The sequence below is a fragment of the Canis lupus genome, chromosome 1, assembly GCF_011100685.1.
Source record: "Canis lupus familiaris isolate Mischka breed German Shepherd chromosome 1, alternate assembly UU_Cfam_GSD_1.0, whole genome shotgun sequence".
Taxonomy (NCBI): Eukaryota; Metazoa; Chordata; class Mammalia; order Carnivora; family Canidae; genus Canis; species Canis lupus.
Genome location: NC_049222.1, coordinates 30,985,427 through 31,004,528, shown reverse-complemented (window position 1 = coordinate 31,004,528; position 19,102 = coordinate 30,985,427). Strand labels below are relative to the sequence as shown.

The 19,102-nt window shown below is 35.9% G+C and overlaps 1 protein-coding gene across 4 annotated transcripts in view; it reads left to right on the top strand.

Annotated features, from left to right (window-relative positions):
• Positions 1–19,102, top strand: part of NHSL1 (NHS like 1) — a 134,317-nt gene that overhangs the window by 100,743 nt on the left and 14,472 nt on the right. For 3 of the 4 annotated variants that reach the window (XM_038526144.1, XM_038526145.1, XM_038526147.1), the window contains 2 exons: positions 11,827–12,019; positions 16,258–16,389. In XM_038526144.1, the coding sequence (XP_038382072.1) occupies positions 11,827–12,019; positions 16,258–16,389 (325 nt within the window). The remainder of the gene's footprint in view (positions 1–11,826; positions 12,020–16,257; positions 16,390–19,102) is intronic. The other variant, XM_038526146.1, reaches the window with a different exon arrangement.

Genomic DNA, 19,102 nt, shown 5'->3' with positions numbered 1-19,102 from the left:
ACTATCATTATATGAACATGCTGTATTTTCTTTCATCTTGAAGAAACCCTCCTTTGACCTTTCCTCCCCCTCCAAATTCTGCCACGTTTTCCAGTTCTTCTTTATAATAGGACTTCTGTAAAGAACTGTCTAGACTTGCTGTCAGCACTGCCTTTTCTCACAGTCTCTTTTGAACCCCTCCAAATAAACTTTTATCCCCAGCACACTACTGAAATTACTCTTGTGAAGTCTCTTCATCACATCTACCTTGCCAAATCTAAGTTAGTTCTCAGCCCTCCTCTGATTCAACCTCTCAGCAGCATTTGACATAGTTTACTATTCTTTTCTTCTTAAAATACTTTCTGTCCTTGGCTTTCATGAGACCACACACTCCTGGTTTTCCTCGTCGCTCATAGCCATTGCTTCTCAGTCATTTGTTGGATGCTCTTCTTCCATGTATCTAAACCTTGGTATAATTCTGCTCCTCTGAAACAGGCTCACTCCTTGAGTGATTTCACTGAGCCCATGGCCATAAGTCCCATGCACTGAAGTTTCCTAAATTTCGGTTCCTAGTTAAATACAGACTCATGCATTTATCTGCTCACTATCCATTCAAACTTATCCAAACCCAGGTATGTGATTCTCCCATTCCTACCTGCTCTTCCTCCCGTAGTTTCCTCCACTTCAGTAAACCATAACTCCATTCTACTAGATGCTTAAGTCAAAATGTTGGGAACATTCTTGATTCTTTTATTTTCACACCTTCAGTAAATTCTATGGTATTATCAATAATTGAACCACTACTAAGACCTCACATCTGACATTGTGTAATGATTAAGTCCAGGGCATGTTTCTGAGAGTGGGTGGTAGGGGCATGTTGGAAGTGAGGTTGTGAAGGACTGGGGCAAGTGAGAGATGGATCAGCTCTGTAGATACTGAGTTCACCAAGAGTGTTAACAGGAGTAGTGGTCGGGGGAGACTGAGGTGGGATCACAGGGGGCCTGCTAAGTGAGGGAATTAGCTTTTATTACATAGTTAATAGGAAGTCACTAACATATTTTTTAGGCAGAGGACTTTATGATTAGGCAGAGGACTTTATGATTATTATTTTTAAGCAGATGATTTTATGATTATATATTTGTAACAAAAGTTATATGTGCCATCTTTTGTTAGTTGGAAGATGTATAGATAATATTGAAACTGATTTTCTAATTTATGCAATGTATCAAATCTAACTCTAGAACTTCTAGAGATGAGTATTTTAACAGATTGATTTCTATTTTTAAAAATAGAGAAATTTGGGGGTAGCTCGCGTGGCTCAGCAGTTGAGCATCTGCCTTTGGCCCAGGGTGTGATCCTGGAGACCTGGGATTGAGTCCCACGTTGGGCTCCCTGTGTGGAGCCTGCTTCTCCCACTGCCTGTGTCTCTGCACCTCTCTCTCTCTCTCTGTGTCTCTCACGAATAAATAAATAAAATATTAAAAAAAGAGAAATTTTATCAAAAATTCACACACAGATTGACTGTGTTAGGTAATAGATGGGTTTACTAATTGTATTGTGACAATCATTTTGTAGTCTATACATATAACAAATTATCACATATATACCTTAAGCTTACACAATGTTATGTGTTGATTATATCTTGATAAAGCTGGGTGGAAAAATGAAGCTATGAAGCTCATTTAAAAAAAAAAATTGAAGCTTTCCCAAAGCAAAGAAAAAGAAAGATATGGTATGATTGTTTGTTTGTTTGTTTGTTTATTTAAATGAATTAGCTTAGCCCTGAGGCCAAACCTGACAAAGACTACACAAAGCAGAAAATCAACTGGCCAGTCTCACTCATGAATATTATCATTAGAAGTCATAAGTAGAATGTTATGAAATATAACAACTTAATACAATCAAATACTAAAAAATCAACCTGGATCTATCCCAATAATAATGCAAGGATATTCTGTGTCAGTTAATCCAATCACATGTTAATCATATTAATAGATTTGAAGAGAAAAGTCAGGTCAAAACCATAGATATTAATAAGGTATTTGATACAATTTAACAGCCATTCTTGATTTTAAAAAACTATAATATAGGAACAAATATCTTATCCCCAAATCCAGCATGATTTTTAATGAGCCATTCTTGTTAGAATGAGGCATAAGACAGAACATTCACTATCACTATTATGGCATTGTATGGGAAAACTAAGCAGAACAATTAGAAAAGCTTTAGAATAAGTTTCAAAATTAGGGAAGACTGAGATGATATCGTCATTCTTTGTACGTGGTAAGTTGGAGATACTTGGGGACTGCTGTCAACAGTAGGATTTGGTGGGATGGACGCCTGGGTGGCTCAGCAGTTCAGTGTCTGCCTTCGGCTCAGGTCATGATCCCAGAGTCCTGGGATCGAGTCCCACATCGGACTTCGTGCATGGAGCCTGCTTCTCCCTCTGCCTATGTCTCTGCCTCTCTCTTCTGTCTCAAATAAATAAATAAATAAATAAATAAATAAATAAAATAAATAAAATGAGTTTATAAATAAATACATAAATAAGTAAACAGAATTTGGAGACAGTAAGATATGAAATTGATATATGGATATCAATAATTTTCATATCTACAAAAGCAAGTTACAAGGTATAGTAGGAAAAAATCTCAAGTTATGCTAGCAGACGAAGTAGAGATAAATTAGTAAGTACAAGATCTATGTGAAAAGATTTAAGATAAATTAGTACAAGATCTATGTGAAAAAATTTAAAATACTGTAGAACACAAGATTTTAACTAATGAAAAGACTTATGCTCTTAGATTAGAGGACTCAGTTTCATAAGAAGTCAAGTGGTTTGTTTTTGTTTGGTTTAGAGTTAATTTCAGTGATGGGAAGAGGAGGAGAGAACCAGAGAGGCTGAATCTAAGGGTCATAGCTGGGAAAGCTGTAACATAGAGGAGCAATGAGGCAGGAGAACTGTCTTCACCAGGTATTAAAAAGAGTCAGGAATTATTCAGTGTGGAACCTGAATGCAGACCAGTGGGACAGAATGTTAAACAGAATATAAAGTCCAAAAGTAGAAATAAATCTTTATTGGATTCAGTATATGACCAGGTTGGCATTTGAAATTAGGTGGGTGTCCAGTAACTATTAAAGGGGCTCCGAGCCAGCATTTTATGGCCTCCATGTTAAGACCAAGACCCCTTAAATGCAGTTTATGTTTTTAAAAGTTACTCTAACAGTTTGGGTTATTTTAGACACAGAACATGTAGAGGTCAAATTTGAGGAAAAATTCTAGGGAAACACTTTACTTTGTTTATTTTTTTAAGATTTTATTTATTTATTCGTGAGAGAGAGGCAGAGAGACAGAGACAGGGAGAGGCAGGCTCCTTGAAGGGAGCCCGATGCAAGACTCAATCCCAGAACCCCGGGATCACGACCTATGCCAAAGGCAGATGCTCAACTGCTGAGCCACCCAGGTGTCCCGAAACACTTTACTTTGTATTTCCTTAGTAAACAGTGGGGGGTTGGGGTATGATGAGGAGAACAGTGGACTCACAGAATTTAAGTGCTTAGGGGACGATTGGGTGGCTCAGTGGTTGATTGTCTATCTTTGACTCAGGTCATGATCCTGGGGTCCTGGGATCGAGTCCCACATCAGGCTCCCTGCAGGGAGCCTGCTTCTCATTCTGCCTATGTCTCTACCTCCCTCTGTGTGTCTCTCATGAATAAATAAATAAAATCTTAAACAACAACAACAACAAGTGCTTAGGCTACAAATGCTCTGACAGCAAAAGAAGTAATATAGAATGAAAAGCATCTAATTTGCATTCAACGATATGAAGCATCTATTATGTGGCTAGGATAGAAGCACTCTCCTAAAATGAGAATTGCTAATAAGGTAAAGTCTAAAAACTTAAATTAGAACAGAGAACCTACGGGACATCTGTTCTAGATGTTTATTCTAGAGAATTATTCTAGAATAGTTATCCTAATGCAAAACATTTACCAAATAGGACTCCTGCTTATGGGATAAGGAATTATGTTTTGCCAATAATACCCACATGTATCTTTTCAAAGTGTAGCAAGAAAATTAATTAAAATATTTCCAACGATACATATTATATATAAATCTGCTGCATGAAAAATGCTGTCTGCAAAGGGATTTAGAAATCTTACAAAATACTTTTTTTTTTTTCAACTGTGAAATCAGAGGGTAAGTCATTGCTTTAGTACTATTCCAGTCTTGGGACTTTGTTCTTTGAGTTTTCAATGCATACCAGGTACTACCAAACAGGTTTTTCAGGTATTTAAAGGAAGTTCAGTTACAGATGCCAAAACATTTCCTGTGAGTTGATAGGGCATTTCTTCAACTGCCATTGTTGGAGGTTATATTTGATGATATGTTCACTGAATCAGGGAAACATTCATAGAGGCCCCATTGTCTCAAGAGAAAGGATGTCAGTCATGAGTTACTCAATCTCTTATGTAAAATTAACCCCCAAACACGTAAGTTAGACTGGGATTATGGCAATAGAAGGTTGGCTTTAATGGTATTGATAGAACCCCAAATTGTCTTTCCTGTTATTCTTTGAACTGGCATTTCAGGTTCTGTTTTAGTCCTCAGTGATGGGGGATATTTAAATCAAAGGAGGACTTTGAAGAAGACAGACAGTAGCCTTGCTCTGTAACTGCACATGTCACAGGCTTATATAACATGATGCTTGAGAACACCGATTTGGGGCAGCTTTTCCACCTGTTGAAGCTGAGTGGTTTGGGTAAATTGCTTCTCTTCTGTGAGCTTCAGTTTCCAAACCATAATGAGTTATAAGCCCCATGTTCTAGTTTGCTCAGGACAGCCCTGGTTTACAGCTGCTATCCTGTGTAATTATCCATAGCACCCCCTTTCACTTTCAAAGGAGTTCTGGTTTTGATAATAAATTATATGGCTAACTTACCTACCTCGGAGAGGGATGTGGTGAGGTTGAAATTAATTACTGTTTATGAAATTCTTTGCATGGTGCCTGGCACACAGAATATGCTCAAGTAATGGTTAGTAAAGTATTATTAAACTGCTTGGTTTTTCACACTAGCTGTAAAGAAAATAACTCTATGAACAATGAAATTTGGCCACTCCCTCTATCCTGTCTCTTATTCCACCCACATAGAATTTCTGGTCTAAAGCAATGAATTTGAGAGTTTTTAGCAACTACTACAAAACTTCTGGTCATTGTGTCTTTGTAGGTTATTTTTAAGTAGAACTACCAGGAGCCCTACTACTACTAACTTTGCAATAATGGTAGAACAGTTTAGAACATTTTCCAAACTTTTTCACAAGTTATATCTCCTTTTCCACAGGAACTACTATGAAAGAAATGTTTTCATATTCATTATTATCATTTTAATGATCTGGAATCCGAGACTTAGAATTAATGAGATTACTTTCCCAAGAGCACATGGCTAGAGTGCGTCAGGGTGGACATGAATGTGAGGCCTCTCACTTTATACTCTGTTTTCTTTTTTTCTTGCGCCATGTTGGTGGAACAAAGGGGCAAGATTACTAAGTTAACCAAATTCCTTCTCATTATGCCTGCTGTTGTCATTTTTCATTCCACCATTGACTTGTCTGGTATTCCTTCATTCATGACATTTTTTTTTTTTTTTTTTTTTTCAAAAACCATTTAGGTGCTACTTGGTCTCTGTATACAGACATAGTGCCTGACCTAGGGTGGTTTATGGTCTAGAAAACACTTATGATGCCTCAAGATGTAGTCATTTGTACTGGATCTCTCTGTGTGAGTAACTTCAGGGCATGGTGGGAACACAGAGAGGATCTATGCTAATTCCAGTGCTCTGCAATTTGGGATATCTTGTTACTTTGTATCTTGCAAGCAAGAATGAGAAGATTGAGAATTGTCATTTTTCCAGGCCTTTATGCATTCAAACCAGTGAGCGTCTCTAGTAGCCTGCCCCATGTTGTAAACATCCCATTACACTGGAATAGGGCTCTATTCATATCTGCCATCCCCTCTAAATGGGAACATAACATCCATGTCTTGTTGATATTTATATATTTCTGTTATGTCCCAGTATGGAATCAAGCACCAGCATGCAGAAAAGTTTAGGAGCCAGAGACTAGGCTTAATGCTATGTGTAAATCTATTTAGTACTTATTGCAACCATGAGAGATAGCTTGGATTGTTCACATATCACAGATGAAGAAACTGTATTTTAGAGAAATTATATCATTTGCTTAAAGTCACATAGTTTTAAAATACTGAAACTGAAATCTCTATTTTAAAGCAGTGTTATTGGGACGCCTGGATGGCTCTGCAGTTGAGCATCTGCCTTCAGCTCAGGGTGTGATCCTGGAGTCCTGGGATCGAGTCCCATATCAGGCTCCCCGCATAGAGCCTCCTCCCTCTGCCTATGTCTCTGCCTCTCTCTGTCTCTCATGAATTAATAATAAAATCTTAAAAAAATAAATAAAGCAGTGTTATTAAGATATAATTTACATAAAATAAATACACATTTAAATTATACAATTATACAATGAGTATGTGGAGGAATTGAACCTAAATACAGCCTTCTCCTCCTCACCTCTCATGGGAGTTCATAATTGTTGAGATAACAGAAAGAACATCTTTTACAACCCAATTGTCCATCAGTAAAAGAGTGAATAAATAAATATGGTATTGGAATGGAATGTATACCCATAAAATCAATGAGCTGTAGGCTCACACAAAAACATGGATGTCTCTTAGAAACAGAAGAACACAACACAGAGAATGAAACCATTTTTTATAAAAGTCAAAGCAAATATAAACATGTAATTTACACATTTGTACACATATTAAAAAAAGTAAAGGAATGATTAATGCATAATTCAGGAGAGTAGTTACTTTGGGGGAAGCATGGAGGTAGATGCAGTTATTGGTAATACTTTATGTAAGTCATGAGTTGGGTAGTAAGTTCTGAACTATTCATTATGTTATATACTTTGTATATGTCATTTATTAAAATTAAAATATTATTAAAAATAAATACTACATCACTTTAAACATTTATGTTCTAATTAAGTATTTTCTGTTATTTTAAGGAAAAGATCACTTAATGCAATAATTTAAATTCACAGTATTTTAATTCAACATGTAGTATTGATAAAGGGACTAGCTTTGGGATAAATGGGCTAATACACTGATGGGGAGAAAAGGAATAATTAAAGTTATTGAATAATGTGGATATTGATACCACTACCTGGCCATCATAGAGTTTCTGGATGAACCATGAACTGTGCTTCTGAAAGATCCATTTCTACCACCCCTGCTTTTTTGGTTGTTGTTGGGTCCAAAGGGGAAAAGAGGAACAGGAGAGAACAGAATTAAGTCAGGATCTTTGTGTCTAAATATATTGAAGGTAGAAGGAGCATATAGCCAAAAAACACTGTAGAAGTTTTGACACCTTATAAAACCATCTAAAATCTTGAAAACCAAGAGTCAACCCAAGAGAGATTTAATTCTGGAAAGAAAAACACCGAAAACTGAGAAAGTGTCCTGCAAAAAGGGATGGAATATATATAATATGTTGACATCCTCTTAAATAATGCTCTATATAGTTTCATCTGTTCTGTATTTTCATGTAATGATTACTAAATTAATGCTAAATTTAGGTCTGGTTATAATTCCAGTTTCTAATTTTTAAGAGCATAGCAGATTTTTTAAAAAAGCCTTGGCTAGTCTGTGATTCGCAGTTAAGCCCACTTTTTGGTAAGTTGGCCAGCTGCCAAAGAGACCATATTCCAGGCTCCTCTGTCCATCTGGTGGGAGCTTGTTTGATTTCCAGACAGGACTTATGAGTCTCTGAAGTGCAGGCTTACAGCATCCAAAATCTACAAGACCACTGTTGTTGTGGTCGGTGGTCTCCCTTTCTAAATTCAGTATTCTGGCACAAGGAATTATGGCTTCTTGTTTCATTTGTGACTTTCTATTCCTTCCAGGACTAAGGTAGGGGTATGGCGAACATCATTGACCAACAGACAGACTTAAAAACTGCATTTAAGTTCTGAAACCAAGGTATAAACAAATAATTCACTTCATATCAAGGGATTCCATTAATATGAAGCATGGTTGAAGCTATTTGAGTTACTCTTTTTTGAGCACTTTGAGTTATGCTCAAAACCTACAACTAGTAAATGACAGAGCCAAGATGCTGATTACTTAGTGTTATACTCCAGTGTGTACTGCCCCTCCCATTACACCACACTTTTGGCTCTATAGATTTTCGAAAGGTTTGTTCTTGAATAAGAGCTAAAAATGGAGATTTAATCTTTAGATAAGACAACCTAGTAACTTATTGCAAATATTGCCAGGTTGTTATTTTACAGCAGAGACTCTGGGGTTATGTCTGGGTTCTAGTCCCAGTTGTCCACATGTATACTTCCCAAAAGTACTTTACTCCATTTAACTTTACTCCATTTTCTTATATATAAAATGAGGCTAATGCTATAAAGATTAAAATGAGATAACCAATTTCTATAAAGTCTGCATCCCAGAGTGAGACACATAGCAATCAGTTATTTAGCTAAAATTCTGCCAAGGTTCTATGTGATTCTGATTTAAAGCTTCTGGAATTTATGTTCTCATGGGAGAAATAAGATAAATAACTAAAATACATATATGCTTGTGAAATGTACTAAAGAGAAAAAGCAGAGAGGGGAGGAGTTGAAGTTTTAGGGATGCTGAACAGCTAAGACCTCAACAAGAAGGGGACTCTTGAATAAACACCCAAAGAAAAATAAGATGTAGATGTCTCAGGAAAGAGCATGTCAGACAATGGGAGCAGCAATTGCAAAGGCCCTGAGGCAGGAGTGTGCATGATACATACAAGAAAGTGCATGGAAAGGGTGGTACAGCTGGAATAGAATAAGGGGTGGAATGAATAGTAATTTAGTTCAGAAGATAGCAGTGGGCTGTTGGCAGACCACATAGGGTCTTGTAGGTCATAGTAAGGTATTGATGGGGTTGAGCAGAGGAGCAACATGATCTGACATAAATTTTAAAAAGATCCCTCTGGCCTCTGTATTGAGAAATAGACTGTTGGAACAGGAGGGTAGACAGAAGCTGGGGACCAGTTAAGAGGCAAATGTAATCTTTCAGAGCAGTACAGTATCTATCTTAATGGAGTAATTATGATGTGTTCTGCCATTGAGATGCAGGAGGTTTTTCCTGTGCCCTTTGCTGTATTTACAAATGCTAGGAGGGATAGGAGTCAGATTATTCTAGAAGTCATTAGAATAATCCTGGTTTTAATTTTTCTTAGTAAGTTGTAGCACTGCATAGTAGTCACATTTGCATATAGTTTATTCTGTGGCATGCTTGGGAAATGTTCTTGCAAATGAAGGGAACACTTAATAAAATAGATTACCTTTGAAAGTTGTCATGCTGGAGCTATCCCTGGTGATTATTCCATGGCAACAAGGCTAAACTGTAGTATTATTTCATTGTGTTAGTTATCAATCCTGACACTATCAGCCAACTAAAAGCAAAGTAGGTTACTACCGCTGATGAGTGCCATTGCAATGCACACAAACTGTGAACAGTGCTTCACCAGCTCCCTTGGCAGAAGTCACATAGTAAAGGGAACCCTGCTCTGCAGGGTGTCACCATGCTATTTATTCTCTGTCAAGCTATAGCTTTACTTTTCTTGCTGGTAAACCTGTTTGGTTAGGATTTGCTTCATGTGGCCTTCAAGGTTTGTGTCATATTTCAAGATTACTTGAATTACAAGAAAAATTATTTCTATCTGTACATCAAAAAATTGGAGTAACCTTCTAATTTACTAAATTGAATTTCAATCAGCAACATCAGAAACTCACGAAATACTCATATGAAATTGGTTTTAATTTACTTGTGTGTGTGTGTGTGTGTGTGTGTGTGTGAGAGAGAGTGTAAGTGTGTATGGGTCCGCATCTTAAGGATAGAGAATATGTAAGTCAAATTTAATAAGAGTGTTACAAGTGCAAAAAGGCTGGAAATTATTTATATTACTATGGCTTAGCTGCCATGTTGACCACAAAATTCCCTTGATTGTCTTTCAAGGATCTGTAGGAATCATAACCATTTTCCCAGAAGTGGATCAAACATGAATGGACATGGTATAATTGAGTATCACAATCAGATGTCTATAACATGCTTGTCATAAGTTGAATATATTTATTTGTCAGTTTAATTACAAATATTATTTCACATTTTCCTTAGGTGGAGAAGAAACAATATCATATTACATGTTTTATGTATCAAGAATATAAAGTCAAAAACAGAGATGTTTAATAATGTTTTATTTTGTACTATTTCCACAACACCTTTATTATTGGTAGTGTCTTTGCAATAAAAGAGAAACTTGGGTGCTTGTCAATTCATGATTTTCTTTTCCAAAAGTCCCATTATTATGGCCACCACCTTCATTCCCAGTCAGACATTTTCATAGATATTATCTCATTAGGTCTTAAGAGTAGCTCTTTGGGGGATTCAGGAAGTAAATGTATAATCCCATTTTACAGCAAAGGAAAATTAGGTTCAGGAAACGTCTGAAGATCACTTGTCTGGCAGGTATAAAGTGAATTGACTCCAGTCTTTGGATTCTTGGTCTAGACCCTATGCCAAACACCAAACTATTTTTCTTGGTTCTTCTCTAGTCTTTTTCAAATCTGTGGAGGGCCGGTAGTTGTAGAATAGATATAGATATTTTGCAGTAAGCTGAACCCAATAGCAATAAAGAGTGATGACAGTGTTCTTCTAAGTGGTTGAAATTTCTAACAAATGCATTTCTGTAACAATCTTACCAGTGTCCTCTTAGAAACTTGCATTAAATCCAGAAAGGTATCATCAATGCCTGCTTTTGAAAGATAGATGAATTCTTGCAAACATAATATTGAATGAAAGAAGTAAGTTATAAAAGAGAACATACATCACAATTCTCTTTGGGACAAATATTGGCAAATAAAGCCATAGGTTACAAGTCAGGAGAGTAGTTACCCTTGCTTGGGGTTCTGTGTTTTTGGGAGGGGAATGTTAAACTGATTTGGGTGCTGGTTACACAGATGTTCCCTTGGAAAGGTTCATTGACTCTTTATTCTTAAATAAAGTCCATTATAAAATGCTTGCCAAAACAACTTTCTTGCTTATGCTTTTTAAGATGTTATGGGAAGAAAGGTATTGAAGAAGAGCTCTCCAGTTAGGATGTTAATCTGTATCAAAACAGACACTGCTAGAAATGTTTTCATGGAATTCTGATAAGCCTCAGAGCAGAGCTTCAGTCAGCTTCTTAGAATTTAACAATTTCACACTGATTTTTCCCGTGTAAATGGTTTCAGAAGAGCACACATAGTTGAGTAACAGTAGCTTATCATGTCAGAAATGTTGAGGTCAGTGCCTTAGAGAAATAAGATTGAGGCTAGAAATTACTTTGAGCAAACAAAATTTTAATAAAAATGTAAACCGCTGGCCACAGCCATGATGTTTTTCTAGGCTTCTGGTGGTAAACTAAATCCATAAGCTTTCTGACCATAATAAATATAGAAAAAACAGGAAGAACGGAAAAGATATTGTGGGTCAGCAAAACCCTTTTCAGTCCTCATGGTTTAGAGATTAAGGCCACTGTGCGAATCATATGTATAACAGGTCATGATCTAGATGATGAAGAGCAGTTTTCTTGCAAATCACTGCTTCTTTCCTAAATGTGACCTTTTGCGGGGGAGTAGGGAGCTTGCTTTAAATCCTTTTTTTTTTTTCCTAAATAAGAAATGTACTTTTAAATGTTTCTGCCAGCTATTTACACACTGTCTTCTTACTTTTTTCCCTGCAGTGTTCTGTTTCTTCATCAGAAGAAGAAAGACTTATTTCCATCAGGAGACCTAAAACGCCAACCTCAAGTGACTTCTCTGACCTTAATACTCAAACAAACTGGACCAAGTCACTTCCTTTGCCAACACCAGAAGAGAAGATGCGACAGCAAGCCCAGACAGTCCAGGCTGATGTGGTTGCCATTAACATAACTGGTATGCTTTGCTATGCAGCTAGGTTTCTAAATGTACTTGGGAGAATGACTTGGGCTTTTGTTTGTTATATGCTCTTAGCATTTCATTTATACATCAAAGATAAAAATAGCTGTAGTCCAGCTTCCTGCTCTTTGAAAGAAATACTAAAACTTACATATGTGCATGCACATGAAATATCTCTTGGTTGTGTTACCAAAGGTTGATATCATGGAAATCATCAAAAGTGTGTGTGGTGGGGAGTTTCATTAAATTACTTTTTTGAAAACATTTTCTAAACATGGTCCTGGGTAAGAAAAGAATGATGTTTCTTTTCTAAAGGGCTGTTTTATGTTGTATTTATGAAAGTGAGAAAATAGCAGTTTTGTGATATTTCCAAATGATTGATTTTCTTACCTTTTTGTCTTAAGTAGAAAAAGGGAAACAAATTGAACACCAATAAAAAATAAATTAAAAAAAAAAAGAAAAAGGGAAACATTGCTTAAAGTAAGAATATCAAGTGAATTAACAGTAAAAATTATAAAAATATTGTTTTAAAGTTAATAGGATGGTAAAATTATATTTTGATCCCCATTATTTGAATTCTACAATCTTCAAATAAAAATCACTTCCTTCTGAATATAAAATTTTTAGAATATGTTATATTAAGTTGGAGTATGAATATTGCCAAACATGAAATTCAAGTTCTTTTAGAATTTTTTGCTTAGATTTTAACCATCTGTGATATTTAAGGGGACAAATAGCAAGTTACGTAAAGCTCAAAGGCAATACTTCGCAAACTTAGAGGAGTTGTTAAAGATTAAAAATCAAAATTGTCCTGCTTTATCAGTTCCATAGCCCACAAAGAAGATAGGTCAGTGGTTTGGGGTGGGGAGGGGCATACCAAGTAAAAAAATAAGATGGGTTAAGAGTTAACATTGGACAGAGTGTTCAAGTGAAGCAGATTACTCATAATTATCATTGATAATCAGTCCATACAAAGCATGGCCTCTTGGGCCAGAACCTAAAAAACTAGGTGACCAATAAGAATGAATTTTCATAAGAAATTAGGATGAAAAACCACAGCACCCTTGCTGTACTTCTGAAGCCACTGCTACTGCTGTTGACTGCTGTTAGAAAGGTTGTAGATTTTGATAGTTAATGAAGATTTTTTTTTAAACCTTACAGATGTTTTAAAAATCACATTTAGAATAAAAATTACACTTATTTTGAATTCCAGGGAAATTTAGTAAATAAGTGCATGAATTATTTTAAATTCCATGTACATTTTTCCACATTGACTGTACTTAACCCTAAAGGAATAGCATAGTATTTTATTCCACTTTCTTGGCAGATAACATTGCTGATCTTCCTGAATGTGATTCTCATACACCTATATCATATCTTTTTAAGATTATTTTTATACATAGCCATGTTTCATAATAAAGTGTGTTTATTGCTCTATGGAATATGTGGACACATATCTTCTATAAGAAAACGCATTACATTTTTTGATTGATTAAATGCAGCAGAAACATAATTACATTATATATGATTAAATGCCTCAGAAGTAATATAATAAGACTGTGCTATGAAATATGACAGTCCTTAATGGAATTAGGATAAATGCATTATCCTGAAGTTAGAAAATGTAAAACAGAGTACCTATAGCTTTAGAAGTAAAGAATTATTTGCAATGAAATGTGTTCTAACAACAGTAGACAGTGCCATTTCTTTGAGCTGTAATTTTCTCCTGTTAATGACTACTAAATGGATATGAATTACACAGAGTTTAAAAGAGTCCTTCAAATGCCACATAGGGAAGGCAAACAATAATGAAGTGAGCAATATGAGTTATCTTGAAGTGCAATTTACTTTTAATTGAGTGATTAACACTTTCAGAAGTGTAATAATTAAATATAATGCCTAATTATATATTTATTGATCTGTGTTCTGGTCCATGTGTTCACATACATACACATATGTTTCCTATAGAGATGAATTTTTCTGATATTGTGATATAAAGAAGCATTACATTTAAACTCTTCACTTAGCAAACTGACATGGGTTATATAGCTTCCTGCTCTTTAAATATTGTATTTCTGAGGCCCTAGAAAACTTTGAGACTAAAGTGTAGCTTCCTATAGAGAATTGTCATATGTTCACTTATTTGGATGAACACTGACACTCTAGTTTGATTTCTTAGTCGGTTCGGTAGGGAAAAGAAATGTCAATAAATATACTATTTCACATCCAGGGCAAAGCTGGCCAGGCATAGAGGTAGAACATTAGCACAATGAGCTGCCAGCCTGAAAATCAGTTTAATCCCTTTAGTCATAGTCCTGTAGGGACTCATCCTGTTCTGGGAGTTGAAGAGGAAAAAAAATGTTTCAAATGAAATGTATATATGCATAGGTTTCATATTCTGCCCTGTGGAATAACAAGTCTTCCACCTGGAAATAAATAGAGTGGGTAAACCTGCTTCAACAGTTTTGACAAACTTGCTTTGTACTAATCTGAGTTAGCCAAAGTTTATTTCTAAGTGGTAACCATGACTAAGGCTGTTTTTCAATGAAGGGAAGTGATTCAATTCCTCTCAACAGGTATTTATTAAATACCTACTTTGTGTCAGGCATCAAGCTGAGTGACACAGGGTTGCTAAGTTCTGTAAATCATGGTACCGCCATCAAGAAATGTGTAGTCCACCAAGAGGACAGACTTCTTGGGTCATGATGCAAGATGGAGAGTTTGATGATGCCTTTAATGACATTTGTCTTAGACGCCATTCTTATGTTTTCTCAATTTCCTTGGAGTTTGGGTGGTTTATCTTTTGTTTCTGTTTTGTTTTTTAGGAAGCAAAACTAGAGACTAAATGCAACTATTAATGTTTTGTCTGTTCTTAATGCCTTGATACAAGGAAATTGTCTTCCTCTGCTGCAGGAAACTAATGAACCATGGAAGTCATGACTTGCCCCTTAGAAGCACCATATATGCTATTGCAGAGTGATGTATTTATCACAGTGATGGTACCTTCTGGTGTTACACTGTCTTCTCTCAGTCATTTCTAGTTTTCTCCATTAGGAACAAAGTTGCAAGCATTTTCAAAGTTGAAAGCATTTATTTATGCTTGTTCCTTCATAGGTGAAATGTGTTTTGATTATTCAGGTCTTTTATCTTCTGTTTAGATTTTCCTATTTAAATATAGAGTTCACTGATTTACAACATATTTACTTTGAACATGTGTCAGTATTGCTAAAAAGAGTGAATGTTTTTATACTTTTTTTTTTTTTACAACATAAGAATGATGGAAGTATATAATTTGTGTACCTATGTATTTTTAAAATCTCTTTTTAAGCAGAATAACCATTTAACAAAGATAGTGCTATAAAACTTTCTTTATTAAACTCACAAATAATTTAAAGCAGACCAATCAATAACTGATACTATATTATTTTATGGTATCCCATTGGTGTGTTAGTCACACAAGCTCACAATCTAGAGATAAAAAAGTCCTGTAGACCTAGCATTCTAGGTTTGATTGCAAAATTACCAGAAATGTCTGAATTAAGAGCAATTGTAAAAGGTGATTATGAAACAGAGAAGGCAATTCAGCTTTAACAACAGCAGTGCTACTGGGTCTCATTGTGGTAAAAGTACTTTATCATTATAAGGCTTTTTATTGGTCATTATAGTTGTATCTCACACCACAGCAATTACTACAGCCTGTCCAAATTATCATCCACCCTGACTGAAAGAAAAAGCTCTTCATCCAAGAATTCTTGATTAAGCTATTTGTATCATCACATAGGATAAGACATTATATTGCTCTCTAGAGATAACCAAATGAACACAATATGCCCATTTCCATCCTATGTACACTGATATAAAGAGTGATTTCAGTGACCAGAGAGTCTATGTAAAACACTTCCAAAATGACCCAATTTTTAAAATAGCACAGAATCACTGTTCAAGTGTGTTATTAACAGATTTGCACTTGTTACTCCACCTCGTTTGCAAATGAGATCAAGGTGTTTCCTTTGGAAGGACACACATTGGAAATGGAAAAAAGAAAAACAGCCTTATGATGATAATGTGCTTTCCTTCCTATTTTTGCCCTTCAGCATTTATTCATCATCATATGACTGGCTAACATCATTATTAATACCTTCTGATCATTTTACAACAAGCTTCTGGAAGAAAGTGCATGGTGTCGGCTTGCTTGAAAATAACATTGCTTTGCTTGTTCTACTACTCTATATTAGGGGAGAATTTCGATCGCCAGGCCAGTCTTCGGCGGTCTCTAATTTACACAGACACTCTGGTAAGACGACCGAAGAAAGTCAAAAGGAGAAAGACTATTACAGGAGTCCCTGACAACATACAGAAGGAGCTAGGTATGGCTCATCAGAACTGTATTTTGTCGCCCCACATTACTGCTCAGCATTACTACTCTAACCTCATCATCGTGCTTATGAGATCAATACATTCTGATAGCCGTTTGGTGTCCCCAGAGGAACGGCTTCTCTCCTGAGTGAGGCACTGGATACAAGTCTTAACATCTCATGAAGATGATTTGTTGAATTTTGGTGAGAAGGTGACACAAAGAGCCTATATGAAAACTGTTAACTGGGGTGATGGAGATTTTCAGTAATGTCATCATCTCTGTGAACCTTGCACATTGGATATTTCCACAATGACATTTACCCTTCATTTAGATCTTAATTTTTCATAAAACTGAAAACTCATTCTAGGACTTCAGATTGTAAATACGGACTTCATTAGTCATACTGACAGTGTTGGTGGCATTTTGTCATCAAAGAGACAGCAGTGTGGGATGATTAGTAAATTTCAGTACAATAGGAAATAGTCATTTATGTTGGATAGTGCCTTAATGGAACTTCCAAAGAAACAATTTCATAGGTTTTTTGGTCAGTACTTTTCAACCTGTGATAAAAATAGAAAAAAAGACACCCCATCCTTTTATTTTAATCTAGTAGAGAGGGTTATTTACTTCATAATTCACTTATCCATATTATTTCTGCTTATCTTTATATAAGCTTTGGATAGTCCTTTCTTTCTATATTCACTTCCTCTCTCTGGTTTTTAATGGGCCCATCAGGAATGTCTACAGAGGCAGCAGAGCATACTGGGTCAGGGCCAGGCACTCTGACACCAGGCTGCTTGGATTTGAATCCTAGCTCTGCCACTTACTCTCTGGGTGGCCTTAGGCTGGTTACTTTACCTCTCTGAGTCTGCTTTCCTCATTCAAATAATGTGGTTGGTGATGCTAACAGAACATATCTCATAAGGTTGTTGGGAGGATATAATGAATTTATACAGGTGAAGCACTTGATGTCAGGTAGTGTTTACCATATGTTAACTTAATAGCTGCTTTTATAATTATTGTAGGGAACTTACTAGTACCTGTTTTGAAATTTGCTTCTTTCTCTTCAGTGAACTAATGGACTTATTTCCTTATAGCTACTTTCACCCGATGTTTTTACTTACATTTACTATTGAGGGTCTAGAAATTCAGAATAATTATTTCTGAACTTGCTCAGCCATCTTTCAGTCAAAATGAATTTTTCCTAGCTATGGTGGTCTGTTACAGCACATTGAGGTAGCATTGCAACATCCGGGTGCTAAAGACATTGTACCTCTGTGTTTTTTTCCCAATACCCCTGCTTAAAAGCCATGTATCAGTAATGGAAGGCTAACTCTTCTTTACCCATATTCTCTCTTTTCCTGCCATCCTGTTCTGCAGTACGTATGCTCCACCTTCCAGAATGAAGCCACAATGGGACAAGAATAGGGACTCTTAGCTTTTGCTCTAGATCATTCCAGTGACCCAGATGACGTATGGGTGCCCATCTTATTTCATAACAGGGTTTTATCACAAACAAAGGCAAGCCTGCATCCACAGGATTTATGAAATTTGTCTGGTTCATGCCCTTGCATCTGCTTCCAGATCTGGGCCAGTTCTCTTGGATCTCATTCTGTCAGACTCTATTTTTTTTCCCCTCCTTTAGGTGATAGCTAACTAATGTGAGAAACTAGTACCTACTCTTATGTTCAGTAGGTGCTTAATGGGCTAATTTCTTACAGCACTCAGGTAATGTTTATATTTTAACTGATCTTTAGGGAACGTTCTTTAAAGGAGTGAGTGACTTTATAAAGACAGACCCTTTGTAAGATAAAAAGGTTGATGTTTCAAGGTAGTCTGTATTTTAGTGGCTGTACAATCAAATAGGCAGGTTGTGGATAGCTTTGTGCAAAGAGTAAGGATAGTTTGGCCCAGGTAAAGATATGTATACACACAAATATTCAATATGAATTCTCTCTCTCTTTCTCTCTGTCTCCCCTCTACTATATATGTGTACATAATGTAATATAATTTCTAGAACCTCAGAGATACACACTTTTATCATTTTTATTACTAAACCAATCAGTATGAAGCCAATAACTCAGGTGCCTCTTTGACCTTACTAGAAGGTCTAAGCAGCTAGGTAAATCATGTCTTCTATAATTTTATTTTTAAAATCAATGATTGAGTCCCTGGGGCCCATGTTCATTTCTCTTTTACATTTAACACAGAAACCCCAGTAATGCTGGAAGAAAGTAAATAGCTTCCCCATATCTTTGCATTGTGATTGTTGCCAAACATGAGATGGTTGATGTCATTTCATAGTCAGTGACATGACCTGGATCCTCGCTGGTGGTCAACTGAGATAAGTTAGAGCTAGTTTAAAAAAAAAAGACAAATAACAACTGTAGTTTTAAGGATTGATAGAGTAAGGGAAAATAACATTTAAATATAGTATCATTTAGCAGAAAATTTGGATCATATATTTTTCTTCATTCACTTTATGACTTGTAGTTGATCTTGCCCTTCCTCCCCAATGTTTTGTACTTATAAGGTGCCTGGTATTTCAAAGCTACCTAACTAATGATTCTCAAAAATAGACACTTGGTATTTTCCTTAAAAATTAGTCTATTCTAGTTGTGAAGCATGGGAAAGTATAGCTGAGTCAAACAAATCAGATGAAAAGAGAAATGATTATCTGAAAAAAAACCAGTCACTGGGAAAGACACTTGCTATTCACTAGA